Source organism: Labrus bergylta, chromosome 21 (genome assembly GCF_963930695.1).
Source record: "Labrus bergylta chromosome 21, fLabBer1.1, whole genome shotgun sequence".
In the NCBI taxonomy this organism is placed as follows: domain Eukaryota; kingdom Metazoa; phylum Chordata; class Actinopteri; order Labriformes; family Labridae; genus Labrus; species Labrus bergylta.
Window position 1 is genome coordinate 11,456,779 of NC_089215.1, and position 21,513 is coordinate 11,478,291.

General features: G+C 39.0%; 1 protein-coding gene across 2 annotated transcripts; it reads left to right on the forward strand.

The window, feature by feature from the left end:
* Window positions 1-1,288: 1,288 nt before the first annotated feature.
* LOC109996880 (integrin beta-3) lies at window positions 1,289-21,095 on the forward strand. 2 transcript variants are annotated; one of them, XM_020651208.3, is made up of 16 exons: window positions 1,289-1,367; window positions 2,877-2,998; window positions 3,474-3,559; window positions 4,170-4,374; window positions 4,541-4,793; window positions 7,108-7,270; window positions 7,963-8,124; window positions 8,266-8,361; window positions 9,288-9,377; window positions 9,949-10,083; window positions 11,443-11,887; window positions 15,022-15,244; window positions 15,330-15,430; window positions 15,630-15,749; window positions 19,655-19,821; window positions 20,384-21,095. In XM_020651208.3, the coding sequence occupies exons 2-16, from the start codon at window positions 2,932-2,934 to the stop codon at window positions 20,450-20,452; spliced, it is 2,382 nt and encodes a 793-aa protein (XP_020506864.1). In that variant the 5' UTR covers window positions 1,289-1,367; window positions 2,877-2,931; the 3' UTR covers window positions 20,453-21,095. The 2 variants fall into 2 exon arrangements, with proteins under 2 accessions (XP_020506864.1, XP_020506865.1); XM_020651209.3 differs by having other exon boundaries at window positions 7,969-8,124.
* The last annotated feature ends 418 nt before the right edge of the window (window positions 21,096-21,513 follow it).

Below are 21,513 nucleotides of genomic sequence, written 5' to 3' on the forward strand. Positions count from 1 at the left end.
TCAATCATCCATTCATTAACTCTTAAGTCAACACACAACCCCTCTGTCTGTGTGTGTGTGTGTGTGTGTGTGTGTGTGTGTGTGTGTGTGTGTGTGTGTGTGTGTGTGTGTGTGTGTGTGTGTGTGTGTTTGTGTGTGCGTGAATGCTGCTTTGAGAAAACAGAGCAACCAAATCAGTCCAAAGGTTGCGAAAGACCTCTCACACTGATTCATCTGAGGAGTTGAGATGCATGTGCATGCACTCCCTCACACTCTCTACCTCTCTCTCTCTCTGACACACACAAACACACACACACACACACACACACACACACACACACACACACACACACACACACACACACACACACACACACACACAAACACACATAAGAAAAAGTGTGTGTATGTGTAAGAGTCTCCACACATGCTCTTCTGGCTCAGAGAAGAAAGACCAAATGCTGCAATTAGACTTAGACTAAAAGACACAGGTTGATGCCAAGACACATGCACACTGCCCCCCCCCTCCCTTCCACAAACACACACTTATTGAAGAGTGTGCAAGGGGTGCTGTCAATCAAACCTGCAGGAGAAAAGAGGAGCTTTCTCTCTTGCAGTGTTGTGCAACCGCTTGTGGAGGTTTGCAGTAAAGAGGGAAGGAAAGGCAAATGTGAAGCAAGACAGAGAAAAAGTAACAGATGGAAAATTTTGCAACAGAGGGCTCAAGATGCAGGGGAAATGTCAAAAACAAAGTACAAAGAGGAGGAACAACTTCCAGGGATGCAGAGAGAGAGCAGGAGGGAAAGAGATGCAGAGGGAAAATGAGACAATAAAGGAAGGCATGCTTGGCTGCACTTGGGTGTCATTTCTTGAAGAAAATGCCAGGGACATCCAGAAAATGTAAAGCTGAAATTGTTCGTATAACATGTCAATCTATGTCCTTCTTATTTAAAAGCTAAAGTAATTCAAACTGCTCTGGACTAAGCTGTATTGTCTTTGTGTCCTTCTTTAACTATTGATGAATAAAACAAGTTTACTCTTTTTTCCATATGTGTAAGGTATTCTGGTTTTGTGACTAAGCTGGATATTTTTATTTCACTACATGTTAAAGCCAATTAAAATACAAGAATTGCAGATTTACAATATCACAACTCTATGTACAGTTATGTGGCTAAGAATCCTCAGAATATTAAATATAAGAGAAATGTGACTCACATGCAGATGCATAATTCACGTGTTACCACAGGACATGCAAAGTTGATTCATGTAGCCTGCATATAATAGGATGATGACACCTGGTGGATGTAGATGAAACTGCATAAAGTAGGCCTCCGCTTTTATGGTGCCATAGCCTGCTTCTGGAGAGACTCTTGGATCTAAGAATCCATGTAAGTTAACTTTGACTTATTCCATAATTTAGCAGTAGTATATCCCCATAACAAAGTAAACCTGTGTGCTACTGTGGGACCAGATAAGAGGAAAAAGATATATTGCTCAGAAAGAGAAGGAAAAAAGTATGTAAGGGAATGCAAAAGTATTGGAAGAACATGCAAAAAGTAGGCCTAAAAAAACTCTCTGACCAATATGGGGCGAAATCACCATACTTTTTCTTTACTTATTTATATGTATTTATTGAAACTGTCCTTCATCTCAGATCGGAAAGGTGGATTGTATTTATTTATTTATATATATTTTTTTGGGGGGGGGCTTTTTGAGCAGTTATTTGATAGACAGGATAGTGCATAGAGTTGGAAATTGGGAAGAGAGAGAGTAGGGAAGGACTTTGAACCCTGGCTGCCTGCTACAGCCTCTGTACACTACCACTGCCCCCATTATTGTACCTTTAACTGAATATTATATTTTATTAAGCTATGCTTTTATTAATACGCTGCAGCTAAGGCCTATTTACTAGCCCTTTGTAAATTCACATTTACAGTTAAAATAAACTATGATTTTGTTAAGAGACAACAGTATAAAATTAGGCTATATCTCTACTAAATTCCAAATCCGTAAAATGCTGATTTATGCATAATTTAACAATAATATAATGTTATATAGACCACATCAAGCACTCTGTAAAGGGCTATTCTGATGATAGATATTTAAAAGGAAATTCAGTCAGAATTGCTTGCATTACAAAAAAAAAAAAAACAATCAGGTGAGAAATAAATGTATTTTACCAATTAATGTAGTCTATCCGATTCTTAGTGGGCAATGATTTCTTTATTTTTTTTTTAACTTTTAATTCTGTTATTCTATCCTTATTTTAAAGAATGGAAACAGCTCGATTTTGTTGCAACTCGCCCTTTCATTATGTCCACTAGGGGGCAGTCATAGTATAGGCTACTAATGACTACCAAAGATTCAAACCTCTCACAGAATTGATTAAAGTTAATACTAAATGTACCTAATTGCCTTTAACTTTCGTTCCATGTCACGATCAGTGCTTTATATTAGTATTCAGTGGATACGCCTGCATACCATCAGCCTTTTTGTTAGGCGTTTTTATTCAAATTCGAATCTGTAATAAAGTTAAAATGCTGTAGACTATTCATCATTTCCATGATATTTTCATGCAACATAAGGTTACCCCGTTAAAAACGAAAAAAAAACAACAACAAAAAAACACTTAAATATAGGCTACCAGAGTGCGCAACAACTTACCAGCTGGAACTGAATGTCACATGTTGGATGCTCTCAGACCTGCCCTCGATCATAATAAAAGCTCCCACCTCCTCTTGGTGCCCTCTTCCCGCCCTCTTCATGTAATAGTATGATAATGAGGGCTGTGGATGTGGAGTGAGGGGTGGTTTTTAAGGCGTTTGACTCTATTTGGAGTTGTGTCCATTCCAGAAGAAAGAGGTTTTTTTCTCCCTCTTGTTCTTTTCTACTTGTAGCTGCATCAGCAGAGCTCGTCCGCAGGCTGCGTCCTCACAGAGAGCCTGCACCAGGATGGGTGCTCTCCCGGCGACAAGGATGTTATGGATTCTCATCTTTTGTGGAATAACATTAGTTTACGGTGAGTTAAATTTCTACTTTTGTCGTGTTTTCATGTTTTGCTACTTAAGAAATGTATATATTGTAGAGGAACACTGATTTATAAAGTTTTTTAATCTGCTTTTGCTATAATAAATGATTCTTAAAGTTGCTTATACCTGTACAGAATCCCAGTTTGCTATGGTCTAGTTGGGGTTTCTTTCTTGCATTTAAGGATTAAGTGACTGCAATGCAGGCAATACCATTGGATACACTACAGAATTACTGCTCAGTCTTTATAGTGCCAACATTAAGCCCAATTAAATGCAGTTCTATTGATGTTTTTACCTTATATATAAACCATACTCTTTTGTCACATGCAAAAGTTTTTATTTTAAATTAAGAAGAAGAATACAAAACAATGCTGTACTAGGAAAACACAATAGTGTTACATTTTTGAGATTTAACGAATGAGGGATCACTTTGTTTGAAGTAATAGCTCCACTTTTTGGTTACAGGTTCAAACGTCTGCACCTCCAGAGGGGCCAGCACATGCAAGCAGTGTCTGGCTGTTCACCCCAGCTGCGCATGGTGCTTACAAGAGGTGGGTTCCCTTTTCCGCTTCACTTCATTTAGGCAATGAAGGGCTGGTGCTGGGTGGTACAGATCTCCTCATTAAACAAGTTATCCGACTTAGAAGAATTCATGCAGATGTACAATTTAGATGAAAGAAATTAGAGGGTAAAAGGAATGAAAGAAGATCTGTTTGGGTTTGATTCCTGGTATATTACACAAGTACTGTATGTATTCATGTTTCCTGCTTCACTCTAATGAGTGCAATGATGTAAAAATGTTAAACCCACCCTGGTGAGTCAACCAACTCAACCTTTCATTCAAGTGTGAAATTTTCTAAGGATGACTTGATAGGTTCATCATTTTCAGAAGAACTTCTTGTACTTGTTTTGAGTGTTAAAACTGGTGAATTTAGGAGATTTTTTAAACACAAGCACCATTTTCTTGGTGAATTGGGACTTTAAGCCTCTAAATGAATCCAATATGGCCTCTTTCTGAACACAGATTCATCACAGATGGGAAATCTGTGAATAAATAACAACTTGATTACATTTTTAAAACAAAGTACTTCCAAAGCAGTGTGGAATTTGCTGAAAACTGACTGATTTCCTGTATAAAAACTGTGACCTATATTTTCTCAGGACTTTGGCCAGGGTGTTGCCAGTTCTTCCCGCTGTGATTTAAAAGGTAACCTTGTGGCAGCCGGTTGTGCTCTGTCAGCTCTGGAGTCTCCAAACAGCAAACTTCAAGTGATTGAGGACCGGCCCCTCAGCAACAAGGCAGCGGGAGCCACACAGGACGTAACCCAGATCAAACCCCAAAAACTGAGCATCACCCTCAGGCCAGGTAGATCACTAACCAAGAACAGCCAAGGACTTACTGATGGAGGAAATCTGTGTTTTGTTTTGAAGAAAGTTACATGCACGTTATGTCATGTTATGTTACATTAAGTATGGTTAAGTCACATGCAATATTTACAGTAAAAGTAACATCAATTCATGTCTCCCATTAGATGATGCAAAGCGCTTTACAGTGAAAGTGCGTCAGGTAGAGGACTACCCTGTGGATCTTTACTACCTCATGGATCTCTCCTACTCCATGAACGATGACCTCTTCCGTCTGAGGACTCTGGGTAGGGGTCTGGCAGAGGCCATGAATCGCACCACCAGCAACCTCCGCATGGGCTTTGGGGCCTTCGTGGACAAGCCGCTTTCACCCTACATGTACATCTCCCCCAAAGAGGCTGTAAAGAATCCCTGCTTCAGGTAAAGGTTTTGATTTTGAATGTCATGCTTTCTTACAGTTTTATGAAACAGTGTATTTGTTAATCATATTGAACAATAATGCTGAAAATTTATATTATCCTGCCATTATACTCCATGCTTACATTGTCCATCTCCAGATAGGAAAGACACTTCCTCAAACTAAAGACATCAAAGATCAATTACTTCCATCATTACCAAGTGTAACTACCTCCATGAAATGATAATGTTATGCAAGAATGAGACTTACGTTTGCTTAGATTTGGTTAAGCTGTACGCTATGAAGGGAAATTCATCTGAATAAGTGGTTAATTGAATTTGCCTTGGTTGATTTTTTGCACAATGTGGTTTAATTTTAGAGACATTCTTATTCAGTTTAAGTTTGAAATTTAAACTAAAAAAAGTACAGCATTTAAGTAAAAGTTTGGAAGTGTGTTTGGAAATACCTTCTACTGTCTGACAGTTAGCTTAAGAAACCATAAAATCAGAGAGAAACCTAAAAGCGTTGTGTCAAAGTGTTTTACATTTTAAAGCTCTAATACACACGATGTAACAAGTCAAATATTGACTTTTAAAGTGTTTTGAGGCACACTTGTGGCAGAAGCTAAGCTAGTCATTTATGTTTGTTTAGAGCTCTAAAATAAGATAACTGTCTCTTTGCTCTAGCTTTAGACTTAACATAGACTACAGGTGTATTAGAGAAGACTTTTATGTACTAATCTTCTTCAAGGTAATCCAATAAGCGCATCATTACCAAAATGTGGAACTATTGCTTTAGAGAAATTAGTCAGCCACATTTTATGATTTAAAAAAACTTCAGGATTAGCCAATTTACCAAACCTGAATCCTGATGAGTTTGTGATGGAAAGTTTATTTTAGTAGTCCATACTTCATTTAACAATTTTAGCACTCTTAATGTCTAGGACTACTGATTGGTGTTGCTTTCACTTAGCTACTTGTTTATGTCTGTTTGTGGGAAGGAGATTCATTATGCAGATGATGTCATGTTCTTCATGTTCGTCATCTTTAAACACAGCGTAGCTCAGTTAAAACTCATGCATGCTCAGAGTCACAGCACTTGTTAAAGGCTTATTGTGGGTTCATACTGCTTGGTCAGCTGCTCTGAATCAGCTGTAGGTAATCTACTGAGAGGTTAAAAGTGTACCAATGCAAACCACCTAACCCCACCCAAAGGCTCCTCTGAGGTTGATTTGGTTGTTTAAGGTTCTCTTTGGGGTCATTTATTTTCTCGCTAACAAACACTCTGCTGAGATCCAGCTTCCAGGAATGTTTTCTGATAAAAGATAAGACAAGGGGAGAATTTTGGTCCAGTTCAAAATGGAGGGAGACAGAGGGGCACAATGGAAGTGCTGAGAAAGTCTTTTTAGAGGAAGAGTGATCTTTGTGAAACTAAAAGCTTTTTAAAATGAACGATGAACAGAATAAAACATTCTAAATTATCTCAGATTGCAACTTAATCTGTTGGTCAGTCCATCAGATTGGTCCAAACTGAAACATCTCAAAAGCTATCTGATGGCTTTCCTTACAATTTGAGCAGACCTTCTCTGCCTAGTTTGAGTTCTACCAAGTTTAAGGAATCTGTTTGTTTCTGGCTAGTACTAATGAGTTTGACATTTCTTCTTCTATTTTGGTTGAATATGTCCAAAACTTCTGAATTGAATGACATTTAATTTGATACAGACAATCATGTTCCCTTGGAATAATTTATTAAGATTCATATCTTTTTTAAGGCTTTGGCACCCAAACTTTGGACTACTCAGAACACATCCCTGTGGTTTGCCAGTTCAAGAGTCAATTTTAAGAGTTTAATCACCCTACAAATGTTAATATAATGGGTAGTTAGATTTTTTGCAATGAGCTAAGGTGTCTAACATTTTTTGGACATTTTTAGTTGCATGGCTCATGAGACAGTTTTATCTTTCATGTTAATATTTCTGGATGTTATGTCCATGTAAAGCACTATGTATCTCATGTAAAGATATATTGATATATTTGACTTACTTACTTTACTTTAGCAAAACTAATTGACATTCTTATAAGATGCACATTAAGTAGAAGTTTATATTAGCTTGCAAGACTAAACAAATGTTGACAATGTTCCTTACATTAGAACGTAAGCTTCATCATTGTTAGCACGTTAGCATGCTGATCCAGCTGTTTATTTTCCCACTCACAACTTCCCTTTAATAACTTTATCTCTAAGTGTGGAGGTCACACATTATATAAACAAATAAGTTCAGATGAATCCAAGCTCTGAGCAGCTTCTCTGATCAGATGATCTCTGTGTCATTGACAGCATCAACACCACCTGTCTGCCCCAGTTTGGCTACAAACACGTTCTGTCTCTGACGGAGGAGGTGGGCCGCTTCACAGAGGAGGTGAAGAAGCAGATGGTCTCAAGGAACCGAGATGCCCCGGAGGGAGGCTTTGATGCCATCATCCAGGCCGCTGTGTGCAAGGTGTGTACGCATACTAAAACACGTAACTCAGATGTTGTTTAACAGTCTTTCACACTTCTGTAACAGATGTACACACGCAAATAAATCAGGATTTGCAAACATGAACTAGAGTTTAAGTAAACAAACAATATAAGGTTAATATAAGAATTTCTGCTTAAAGGCTTTAAATGCACTTAAATATAATAGAAATCAAGTATATCCTCTGAAAATAACTCTGAGTCATGACTGTCTACAATGGGTGTAACACCCGAGTCCCACTGTCTGTGATGTTATCCGAGTTTTCCGAGTCATATTTTCTGTTTGTTGACATTGCCGGGACGGCGGCTGACTCCTCCCCTCGCAAATAAAAGTTGTTTAATTGAGGGACCAGAGAAAAGAAAATTAACGTATTGTACTCACTGCTTAACTGCGTTTCTAGATCACACTCATTTCGGGTAAATTTACATGCAGTGTGAAGATACGAGCATAATAAAGATCGCTAGCATTAGCATGCTAACACAACAATGCACCGCGAGTTGTTTTGGTTTCATGCTGGTGCTCAAGGGCGACATCTGCTGGATCAAAAAATCGCATATAAAGCCTTTAAGTCAAGAGTCTTAAACTGAATATAACCTCTCATCCACATTCAGAATCTGAGTTAAAAAAAGTTTAATTTTCCTTCCTATCTTTCTACATGTGTGGATGTTAACCAGGAACAGATTGGTTGGCGTCCCGGTGCATCCCACCTACTGATCTTCACCTCTGATGCTAAGACCCACCAAGCTCTGGACGGTCGTCTGTCTGGAATCGTACAGCCCCACGATGGAAAGTGTCACCTCAACTCTGACAATATGTATAACATGTCCACCATCATGGTTAGTGTATATTGTAAGTGTGTGTTAGTTGCACAGGAAGAAAAGGATAAGAGGCTTTGTTTGAAACTGTAAAAGTGTGAAATGGAACATGTGTGTTTATGTGTGCATGTCCTTACTATACCACCTGGTTTGACCCCGCAGGATTACCCGTCTCTCGCTCTGATCACAGAGAAGATGTCAGAGAACAACATCAACCTCATCTTTGCCGTCACCAACCCTGTAGTTCCTCTGTACCAGGTCAGCCGCAACAGAAAAATACACAACAAAATATTTTAAGCACATGTTTTTGGAGGGAAACTGAGATAAAGACAAATCCAAGTCTGTTTTCATCTCATGTTGAACACAGAACCTTTTAGCCCAAGTCCTCCAAACCTCACTGGTTTGAACTGAGATTCTTGGACCCTGCATTGGAAGACTGGAAAACTCAAAATGAATCACTTTTTTATGACAGACACAGGATACAAACTCATTTTTCCAAAATGGAGCACTGTCAGAACTAACTGAGTATTTGCAGGAATTACAGAGGATGATTATCTTATTTATCATTCAGAAAAACCATCAGGTTAGGAATTTAAGGACATAAGAGGCAGGTTAAGAGTGTTAGAAAGTACTGCTTTTTAAGAGATTTTCACACAAATATTTGTTGCCCTTACAACAGTAAGGGTTTGGTACAGCTTTCGCAACTACGTCATACCATGAAACCAATAAAACCAGTGTAGCATAAGGGTCAGAGTGTTTCCAATAAGCTTCCTCTTGGTGCATTTGTTCGGCCTTTTCCTGCCATACTATTTAAATGAAGGAAAAATAAATTGTATGTTTTTAAATGTTTGAATGCAAAATAAGACATAAATAAATGACTTTGAACTGATAATGTCAAATGTGGTAAAAAAAATGTATTGACACAAATGCATTGATTCTGATTATTTAGTAGTCAGTAGTAGTAGGTGTTGTAAGGTGTAATAGTGTTAAAAGTAATTACATTATTGTAATATGTAATATTGAGAAAATCTTAATAACCATTCATTTCATTGTTTATGTGACACAAACAGGTTTTATACGTATGAACTAATAAGTAGTATAAGTTATTAAAAAATGTTGATGAATAGTTTCCCTGACGGTGTATTCTGAAGCAGTCGTCCATTCTGTGTTTTTCTGTCTTGTAGAACTACAGTGAGCTGATTCCTGGCACCACAGTCGGAATACTGTCAAACGACTCTGGCAATGTTATTCAGCTCATACTGAAGGCCTACGCTGTAAGTGTTACATACACACACACACACACACACACACACACACACACACACACACGCACACACACACACACTCATACACATGCACAGACCTTAGACTAGACAGTGTTTTAGGGATTGACATGTGTTTGCTGACACACACCCATAGCGTCTGAGTCATACACACAGTTGAGCCAGAGTCTCAGCTGAACTTCCACAGTGGCCGAAGTGTGAAGCTGACCAAATGTAGCAGACTCCTGGCTGTGTGATTATTTGGGCATAAAGGCACGGAGCAGGTGGAAATTAAATCTAGCTTTATCTTTGGCTTTAACTTTGTAATATGTGTACACGTGCATATGAGCTTTAGTGTTCATCTTTGCTCTTGTATTTTCCTCATACAAATCAATGATTTGGGAGAATAGAAGGAAAAAATACGAGTTTTGATTTGTTAAAAAAAAGATTGTTGATTAATTGTTTGCATTTAGTTTTCTGTAACACTATCACTAACTTAAGCAGATTCGACATCATCTCCATTCTAAGCCTTCCATGTGTTTCCTGTTGTTTTTTAAAAAATTTGCATCACTGGTGTTGTCAGAAAATCCGTTCCAAGGTGGAGTTGGAGCTTCAAGGAGTTCCTGAGGAGCTGTCCCTGTCCTTCAATGCCACATGTCTGAATGGAGAGCTCATCCCTGGCCTTAAATCCTGCTCTGGAATCAAGATAGGAGACACGGTTAGTTCATGCAACCCCTCCTTTGGTTTCTTGCCCATTGCATAAAATTAAGTCATGTCTACTTTTGACGCTCTCTAAAAACGTCATGGCATCACTGTTAAAAGTAATGGAAAGCTGTTCAAAGAAACAATTATTATTATTATTCCATTAGGAGGATTCATTTTAACAAGAAAAAGGCGAAATAGGATGAAAGTTTGAATCAACAAACCCTTACCAATGACACATACGTTAGGTTATGTTGGGTTAGGTTAAATTGGGTAAATGAATCTTAGGTTAGGTTATCTTAGCTTAGTTTAGATAACATTAGGTAAGATTAGCTTAGGTTAAGTTAGGTTAGATCATAGGTTAGGTTAGGTTAGTTTAGGTTAGCTTGGTTAGGTTAGGTTATGTTAGCTTAGGTTAAGTTAGGCTGGGTTAGGTCAGGTTAAGTAGGGATAGGTAGAATAGGATAGGCCGTCTCTTCTCCATAAGACACATCTCATACTATATAAAAGTTGCAGTAGCAGTATCCCCTTGAACAGATTTATTACATGCATTAAAGAAGTGATTATGAGAAAAAATATTATCAACATTCATGTCTATACTTCTTCACCACCAGCCATTACATTCTATCAATATGGAAGGAAAATCACACAGGATGACTGACATTTGTCATGACTAAATGGCATTAAAATAACATATTTTAGTTCAAAACAAGTTATTTTTGGTTTCTTTCCATTTCCCCTTTTGCTGCTGTTAACATGTTTAAAAGTAGGATTTTCCCTCATGGAGTCAGAGAGAAGATGATGGAAAAAAGTTGATCAGAGCTGTCTCAGAGTTTAATGTTTTCTTATTCTCCTTCTAGCTACTTCATTCACAGCAATCTGACAACACAAAGAGTTATTCTTATTCTTTTTTTTATTTTGCATTTTTTCTCTATCACAGCTTCTTTGGCTCTTTTCCCCGCTCTCTCCTCACTGCAGGTGACATTTTTTGGCCTTCACACATTTCCCTCTTTCTGCCTTGGCGCCTCTTGTTTTCACCATATATGGCTTTCTCTCCAGATTTGAAATCTGCCCACTTTTGGACATTTACCAGATTGGGATGTAATGCTGAATGAACAGTTACTTTTACTAAATACATATGGAGGCATTCCTGTCTGACATTTTTGTGTTGTTTCCACCCAATGCTTAGACAATGCTCACGGTTTAAGGGCCTATTAAAACAACATTTACTTAACTGCTGTAATTTGTTACCTCATTTACAATGGGTGTTACAGAGAAAGGATAATCTAGGTACAAAATCTGCTGTAAGATTTAAGAAAAAAACAAATATTTCTTTTATACACATTTTTTGGTCACAATTTCAATTCCCTCTCAGGTCTCTTTCAGCGTGGAAGCCAGAGCTCGTGGCTGCCCCAAACAGAAGAAAAAAACCTTCATCATTAAACCTGTGGGCTTTAAGGATTCCCTCTCCATCACTGTCACCTTTGAGTGCGACTGTAAGTGTCAGAGCAAAGCCCAGCCCGACAGCCCTAAGTGTAACCACGGAAATGGCACCTACGAGTGCGGCATCTGCCAATGCCACCCGGGCCGCTTGGGGCCGCACTGCGAGTGTGCAGAGGGGGATTATAACCCCACAGAGCAGGACCGCTGCAGCGGACCTGCGGGCTCCGGAGGTCCTCAGTCTGCCATCTGCAGTGGCCGTGGAGACTGTGTGTGCGGCCAGTGTGTGTGCCACAGCAGCGACTTTGGAAAGGTGTGGGGAAAGCTGTGTGAGTGTGACGACTTCAACTGCCTTCGCTACAAGGGGGAACTATGCTCAGGTAAGAGCTAATGAGCCAAAATAGGAATATGAATTACCTTTCAAATGAATAATAGCATGAATAATAGATAGGTCAAATGGTTTTCAGATGTATTGTGACTGCAGTTTTTGTTTGTTGTTGCTGTAGTTGTTGTCTAGAAGATAGAGAAAAACAACCCCATCTTTCTGTAATCACCCAGAGCGCGATGTCTCATTATATCTAACCATAAGTCTAAAATCTTAAGATTTCAGTTAATGGTTCAAGAAAGCTTCAGTTCCTCACATTGGGGAGGCTGGAATGGTTGAATGAATATTTAACTTTTAGTGATTACAAAATTGCTCAAAATGTTTTTGGTGTAAAAGTAATTCCAAATATTATAATATATATATTGTAATAATTTAATTTCTTATAATACTTCATGCTAAATCAATACTAAGCTAACCTACTGCTGTCTTTACGTTCAGATTCAGCTTATTTCTCAAACTGTTAAACCATTCCGTGAAATGATCATGAACCAAACAATATTGGTGAAACTGAAAGATGAGGTAGGTTTAAGTGTCCCTCTGACTTTCATAAACATAGTGTGTAGAGTTTCAGAGAATGTATGTCTCTTGGCCATTGGGGGTTTGCGGTCCCCCTTCACCACACTGGCTTGCCACCCACCCAATCTGGGAAGCATTACTTACAATAACAATCCTCCCCTCTGCCCGGGACACGGGCTCCATTCACAATAAACATATGGTGTGATGTGTGCATGCGTGTGAATGTATGGTTGTATGTTTATGTCAGTGAGGCTGAGATTTTGTACAACAGAGTTCATCAGGATTGATGTATAGAGAAGATTTCTCAAGTTTGACAGTAGCTTGCTTCGGTCAGAGGAGAGTCTGAAATGTGGTTGTGGTTTTGAAATAGTGAGGACGAGTTTGTATTTGGTAATTGTTAAGAGCTTTAAGCCAGAGCCTCATAATCCTTCTGTTTTCTAGTGATTTTAAAAAAGACAGTATGTCATTCAGTCAAAAGAAATGATGCTATCCAGAGGATGTTTGTCACTTCTTTTCAGTCTGGGAGAAACATAAAACTATATTGCGTAATAGCTTTTAATATTTTTCTAATCGCAATTAGTTTCCTTGTTGTCTCGCAACGGAAGGTTTTGGGTTCAATTCACATGCTGAGGTGCCCTTGGGCAAGTCACTGAACCCCAAATTGCTCCCGCTTCTACGCCTGCTTTCTACAAATTCCACAGTTATCTATTACAAGTGCTCTTATTCATTGCATAGTAGTTAGTACATTAACTGGTAATTGAATTACTAAGAGGAAATCTTCATATAGCATTGTCGATTACACTGCACTCCTGCCTATAGCTAACTATACGATCTCATATCACTCTACCCCCCCATCTGCTCCCCTCACAGAGAAATGTTTTCCTTTATTCCCCAGTGCCCATAGATTAACATGAAAAATACCTTTCTGCTTACATATTGGCTCATGTGGTGTAATGAGGCTAAAAATAAACCCATGTTTGGGCAGAAAAGGGCCAAGATTGAGAGAACTGGAAATGATCAGTGAGTGTGTGCGTGTGCGTGTGTGTGTGTGTGCGTGCGTGTGTGCGTGCGTGCGTGTGTGCGTGCGTGCGTGTGTGCGTTTGTGTAAAACATGGTGTAAAACATGGTCTGCTTTTGTCTGAAAATACCTTGTTCAAGATGAGGAACACAGTCTATGTTCAGCCCCACAGAGGGATGTAATTAAAAGTAAGCGGTCCTGTGGTCAAGTGGTAATGATAGTTTGGTTATGGTTCACTTTTTATTTAGTCAGACTGTTCCAAGAAGCTTCCTGTCTCTTTGTTTAAAGTGGCATTGTTGTGTTGATATAGGCCACACTGTTTTCTGCATTGTCACTCTTTTTATATTGGTATGCACATACACACATAGATACATGGAATAACAACAAACAAAAGTGGACACACACTGAATCATGTATCCAAAAGTAAAAGCTCTCCACACGATAACAAATGGGGTTTGAGTTTCTTAACAAACATGACTAATCACTTCTGTTTCCAAGTGTTTGAAATCAAACAGAGGTTGTTATGCTAACATACTGTATGTAAAAATGTCTAACCAAGATGTTACAGTGATTGTTTATACTGGAAAAATTATACTTGAAACATTTGTAGTAGGTGTAAACAACTACATTTGTTAAAAAAACAACAAAAAAAAAAACAATGTAGTGTGTACCACTACCTCAGCTAGCATGTTTCAGCTATCTCGTGTGAGCTTGCATGTGTTTTGTCTTATGGACAGAGTGGTGGATATTTTCAAAAGCTATTTTGTAATTTCTTACACAAAGTTAAAGCATGTCATCAAACGGGAAAATACACAAAGTTCTGACACAGGCTTGTGGTAAATGCACTCAAAACCACTTAACAAGCTAGGACAAGTCATTACACACTCATGCTGACCTGACAAAAGTTGAAACCCACAGAACTTTGTAATTCTAGTGGAGTTCCCAAGATTTCTAAAGAAACTTGTTTCCTAGAAAATGTCGAAAACGGAGTCTAATATTAGGCATTAGATGAATTCATGAAAACGGGGCTTTTCTTTGTAAACATGATATAAATGTAGTACTCATTTTTAGAGCTGCAAACTCACAATATGTTGATAGAGTGAAAAAAAGGATGACAATGCTCCGACTTAAGGTACATGAGCTTTATTGGGTAATAACATGAAAAAGATAGAGACAATAAGTTAATGCTTGTTAACGTGGCTAAAAATAACAACATATAATATTAGCCTATCAAACTGACTCTTCAAAACAAATAATCCACAACAATTTAAAATATAGTCCTGTCAACCACCACAAAGCAGTCCAAGCCTTTCCTCTTTGTTTCCTAACTCCTACCACACCCTCGTTTTAGCCCGGAATTCATTTTACTCGCACTGTCCTCCTCTCCTTAATCATTTATTGGCTGTCTCTTTGGAAAGGAAATGTTACCAGTAAACAATTTTGTAGTGGCTTTGAAAAGCCTCTGCAACCCACTGACATTTTGGTGGTTTTGTCACTACATAGGCCTACTCATGCTGTGCAAAAAATGCAACGGCAAAGTGGGCAAATAATAAATGGATGTGTTCTCGATTCCTCTACCTTCCCTTCCGTACCAGGCCATGGCGTCTGTAACTGTGGCTTCTGCCAGTGTGCACCAGACTGGCAGGGTGAGAACTGTAACTGCTCCAGACGCACTGACACCTGCATGTCCAACGTGGGTCTGCTGTGCAGCGGGAGGGGCCAGTGTGTATGTGGGGCTTGTGAGTGCACACAACCGGGTGCTTATGGAGCCACATGTGACAAATGCCCCACCTGCCCTGATGCCTGCACCATGAAGAAGTGAGTCGACACAAAAACAATGGACGAATTAAATGTCTGCTTTCAGGATGAAGTGACAACCGGATGTCTGTTTTTCTTTATGAAGAGAGTGTGTGGAGTGTAAGCACTTCAAGAGGGGAAGGCTGTTTGAGGATAACACCTGCTCTAGAATCTGCAAGGACGAAATTAGGCTGGTGGACGAATTAGGTGAGACCAATCTGAACAATTACCAACCCATAAAGCCATTACTTACAACTTGTAAACAGTACTAGCAAAAAAAAGTTATATCTAAAAAAAAAAAAAGACCAAAGAAATGAATTTCTTGTTTAAAAAGATTCAGTAAACCAAAAAGAAGAGGAGAGAAACACCTAGAGCAACTCATTTGAACTATTTTCTCTCCATGCAGTGCTCCATGATACAAATGCTGTGAACTGCACTTACAAGGATGAGGATGATTGCCTGGAGCGTTTCCAGTATTATGAGGACACCAGTGGCAAGTCTATATTGTTTGTCGTCAAAGAACCAGGTAAGACAAATCCATCCTTTATTGAAACCTTTAGTAACTGCAGAAAATTAAAGCTGCACTAATATGTAATATTTTAACAATGACTTATATAAAAACAATTATGTGAATGGGGTTGCTCTTTGTGAGGAACCCAAATGAGATTATCTAAGCTCTAAGCTCTGCTGTTCTCTTCCTTCAGTTATTTATCTTAATTCAGCTCGTTGTTTTGGACTTAAAGCTCTGTGAAACCTTCTTTACAGCTGCTTTAAAAAAAGGTTTGATTTGGGTACATTCGTTGAACAATATCAGAAAACTCTCAGAAAACTGTAGAAATTAGTTGTTGAACATAAATTAGCATTTAGCAGCTACCTAGTCAGATATTTATTGGACACATGGTTTTCAATGTAGTGTTTAAATGTTGTTTAGCTGCCCTCATATGTCCGAAAAAAATTATTCAATACTGGCTAAAGGACAGTATATAAAATATGGTTCGGATTTTCTGTATATATACGATCAAAGCACAGTTGATGCATAGACTGAAAAGCAAGCACTGCACAGAAAATGGACTATTAAATCTAAACCCGCCAAGGAAAAATCAACATACAAGCTATATTAGTTGAATAAGAATATCCTCTCCTTTGTGAAACCTGTGTTTTCTCTTTACCCAAGAACAAGTTGTCACTTCCCTCTGCATGCCCTTCATCTGCTTGTTAAGTGGCCAAATAGAAAGAGCGTGGGGCGGTAAAACAGCCTTTAATGACCAGTAGTGCCCGCAGAGAAAGTCTGTCCCAGGGTCTGCCTTTAATGAATGTGTGTGTTTAATTAAGACACAACTGGGTAGCAGAGAAGTAAACCAAAATTTGCCTTGAACACAGTGCACCCCGTCGTGTCAAAGAGGGTCGTAAACAGCTGGCCAGGTCCTCCTGGAACCCGCTGACTCCACAAATCCTCTAGAGGAAAGCAGAGGGAGAGGGAGAAGTCGAGGAGACTTTTTAAGAAAAAGAAAGGGATGGAAAACATTTTTAAAGGAAGAACGAGGCTTGGTAACTAAGGATAAAGAGAAGAGAGGATGGGGAAAATGGGAAAGTAAAATATAAAGCATTCTCTCATTTTATAGCTGTCAATTTGTATAGGTTTATAAATAGTCATGAGTTCTAACCTGACATAATGTGTGCTTTTGCCTTATTGGTAGCATCTATAGGGATCAAAAGGGCCAGTTTAAGAGCAGGAAATAGAGGAAATACTGAAAGCTATAAGGAGAGAGGAAGAGGCAGAAAGCTTTGATGTCGGTTGTAAACGTTCACCCTGGTTGCCCCTTTACGTTAACCCAGCTACCATCTATCCACTTGGCTTACTTTGCACATACATTATGTGAAAGTAAGTACAAACATGTAGAAAAATGGCTTGACGACAGAGATCCAGACCGGCAAACAAACACATATGGAGACCAGATAGATCTTAACACTGGTGGATAGAAGTTTAAACTTCAGACAATTTTGCAATAAAGATGAAAATCCCTACCAGACTTCCCTCATTGCCTCCTGTGACCATGAAAACAAATGCAGCGAGTAACATTTTTTGCTTTGAATCAAATCATACCGTTTTGTCCATAACATTGGTATTCATTACTTGAAAAATGAACAATTCAAAGGAAAGCCGTCCCACCTGTAGCTCCTTTCCCGCATGTCATTCCCCTCTCTCTCTCTCTCCCTGATTTCTGACTCGATCCACTGTCCTACCTCTCCGTTAAAGGCACAAAAAAGCCCAAAAATAAATCATGAAAAAAAATAAATAAAAGTAAAGCCGCTATACGGATTAGTTGTATATTCTCCTTCTTCACATAAGATGACAACTCAGGTGAAAGAGGTACAAAAGAAGTGCTTTATAGTGACCCACCAATGAAGACCCTCCAAGCCCTACAGTTAGCTTAATAGTCACCGTCCGCTAATTGCTTTAGTTTGCCGTCCTAAACTTTACTGTTTTGGCTCATTCTCATTACTCTTCTTATTCGGCAACAGCAGGCAGTTGTGCTCTAAAACCAACCTCTGAAGGCCACTGTGGAACAACGAACAATAAAAGGGCAAAGATAGTGACAGACAAGCGTGTGAGCAAAGTGGAGCTAAATTAAAGCTTACAGGAATTGATATCAGACATAACATACATGAGGTAGCACAAAGGACAACTCCAAATAAATGCGAATGCTGCTCGTGTCAAAAAGAAACTGTTCGCTGTCAAGTTTGAAATGTCAACTTAAAGGACGAATTTGCAACATTCTGTACATCAGCAAATATCAAATATAAGTTTAACTCTCTCTGGGTTTGTTGCTCTCGGCTCTGTGTTTATGTGTGTTTTTAGCGACAGGGCTGCTTCTCTTTCCAGATGCAGCTCGTTCATGTTGTCACGTAGAGGGGCATACATGTTACATACATGTACATGTATTTTTTTTTCTCGCATAAATCCCTCCCTCTCTAAACATCCCCATGCCTGTATGTGTAGGAGGAGAGATGGCCCCACCCACTCTGGTACAGTGATAAAATGTCAGTGTTCACAGCTTGTTTTTACTGCCTTCTGGTGCAAATGAAGAAAAAACACTGAAATGAAGAAAAAATAATTAATAGCCGGTGGGGGGGGTTCCAGACCGTTTTGTGAAGCAACAACCACAACAAGTTAAAAAATGTCACTTTCAGCTGGTTTAAATCTGTTTAAAGAAAGAGGGAGAACAATGAATTAGTCATTTAATCATCACAAAGCCTGCAGCAATTCAACATTCAACAAAACTCAATGATTCAACATGTGTCCATCCTTCCAGATTTGAATGAAACTCAGTGTGTATGTTCACTTTCATCAATCAGTATGACACTTCAGATGTTTCATTCAAACACACCCACAGAGCAAGCAAACCAATTTGGAAGAAAATCTGCCAACCCAATTTTGGGACACACATTTTTTTTTAAGTTATCTTCAGGCCATTTTTTCCAGTAAGGCTAGGACAGCTACAGAAAACATTTGGAGGAGTGGGAGATAACATGCATCAAAGCACAGCCGCTTCAAGGTTTATAGCCTCCATACATGGGGCACGCAACAAAACCAAAATACCAAAATACACATTTTTGGTAACCCCTATGAGTTAGGATTGGATTAGAGGCCAATAATGACTGGCCGAATTATTACTAGTCATGGCCATTTCTCTTATAAGCCCTTGTGAAATGTATTGGTAAATATATTTTAAACTAAAGATATTAACAACCTTTGTAAAACATATAATGATCTTTGTCCAATGAGCATCCACAGCAAATTAGGTACAACAGTTTAGGAGGTGTCAAAAATTTGATTTTCGAAAAAATGAAAAATGCAGAAAATCCATCATGGGGGAATTTGGTCCAAGAGGCTTTTCTGTAGAGCACAATGAGCTGGACTTGTGTGTCAAATTTCAATTAAATCTGAGTTACGGTGTGAGGGGCGTTGAACTATTGAGTTCTGTGTCCTTAAGTACAGCGCCACCATCTGGCCAATTGGGAAGCTAATCATCATTTCCAGTAACTGTGCCAAGTTTCGTGTTTCTACCTCATTCCATCTGAAGGGAATTTGAGCTGCGGAATAGGACAAATAATTATAAAAATAAAAAACCTGATCTCAAAAAGAAAGATTTTTTGGTGGTAAATTTAGAGCAAAGTTCTCCAGAGCAGCTAATGTTGGGGGGAAAATGACCAAGGAGAGCACAGCAAGAAGTTACGAGGAAGGACGTAGGACAGAGAGGACAGCAGCACACGCAACATAAAATCCATATAAGTGAAGGAGACAAGGAGGAAACAGTGTTATGAAAGCAGACTTCTCCTGTCCTTCCTGGCTTATCTTCTCCTGTGTGCCCACGTGACTCATCTCTTTATCTCTTCTTCTTCTGCTTTTTCTCTTCCTCTTCCACCCAGACTGCCCCAAGGGTCCAGACGTTTTGGTGGTGCTTCTATCTGTGGCTGGAGCCATCCTCTTTCTCGGGCTGGCGGCTCTGCTTATCTGGAAACTACTTGTCACAATCCATGACAGACGGGAGTTCGCCAAATTTGAGGAAGAACGCGCTCGTGCCAAATGGGACACGGTCAGTAAATTCAGCACGTGTTCAATGCAGTTTGTTCAGGTCGACCCAGATAGACCCCAATGTTCATGGTCTTTAATTAAAAAAGAAACACTGAGCAATGATGCCACTCATTTCTTCGGTCTTGCAGTCCTGCAGGCACCCTTTCTACACACACATTCACTCACTAAAGGCCACACACGCAGCCTCTCGCTCCTTGGCTGAAGATGTTTTTTATTATTTTTGTGGCATGTTGTAACTCCCAGCAGAACAAAAGGCAGCCACCGGAAGGGCTGGGTTTAAATTAGCTAACGCTAATTAGCGATTTACTGGTAACAGGCATCTTTGTGGCCTGAAGAAAAAGAAAAGAAATCCCATAAGGCCGAACACTATCAGAGTGCTTTAATAGTGACAGAAACCAAATCCATCAGCCACACTTTAAAGTGTATACTCGTGTCTAAATCCCAGGATAGGTGTACTGAATACATGCTGACATGGAGTAGGCATTCTTTGTATTAATGTTCTCTCTCATTCATTAATTTGTTTCCCCTTAACTCATGTATCTTAATGTGTATTTTCACAACAGGGACACAACCCGCTCTACAAAGGAGCCACATCTACCTTCACAAACATCACATACAGAGGGAAAGACTGACGCAGCTGAACAAGGACAAAAGAACAGACATTTGCTGTCCTTTGTGGAAAGGCACCCAATCATGTGCAGGCCTCTACTGTCCCAAGATAACAATGAATAATTATATGTGTTTGTAAATATGTAGAAAAATGATTTTTTTTGGACACAATTTGTCGGGCATTTGTCATAAACACCCACTTGTACCCTGATAAATGAGACTTCTACCTATACACATCCCAGCCATGTTTGTAGTTTTTGTTTGCGCTGCTTTTACACAGCCCCCCCCCCACCCCCAAAAGGCTGTAAATGTTAGTTTTTCACACAACTGCAACTGTTTTCAGTTGTCAATACTTTAGGAAACCCATAGACTTTGCTGTGAAAAGTATTTCTTTTACCATTAGTATGAAACAACTTAATACAACTTTTGTAAAGTGATGCAGTTTATTTATTGAATCATTGAAGTCAGGGGGAGAACAAATTGAGTCATCTTACACAACAGCATTTATTTTCTGTTCATGATTTGTGGATTTGGTGTTTGTGGTTTTCATTTGGATCGTGGCATTGGCTGATAATCTGTCTTTTGGTCAAATGACGAGCCGGACATACAGTGTGGTTTAAAGTAAAAGTTAGAATTTACAAAAAAAAATAAAAAATGGTGCATTTATTTTGTGTTGACTAAATAAGGAGCATTATTCAGCAATGCCTTCTTGAAGTTGAGTCTAAGCCTTCTGAAACTCAATTTCACCAAAAAAAATACACCACGACAAAGAACTAGTGTGCTTCGGCTGACATCACTCTGTGGTGGGTGAAAATGATTGAAACATGATGTGGTTTAATAGTAATTAGTATCTTGAAGGAAATGCTCCAATTTAGTTATCCAAAACCACAAATTCAGTCACTAAAGATGAGAAAGGGACATCCCAACTAAATTTGACCTTAGTGCGCAGGGGCCGCAATGCTCTGCCTCCATCTCCTGGATTTAAGCTGCAAGTGTAGATCACTGGTCTTTCCAACATGTGCAAAGTGATTCACATAAAAATGACAATAAGATTTGAATTAAGAGGAACAATACAATGCAAAGT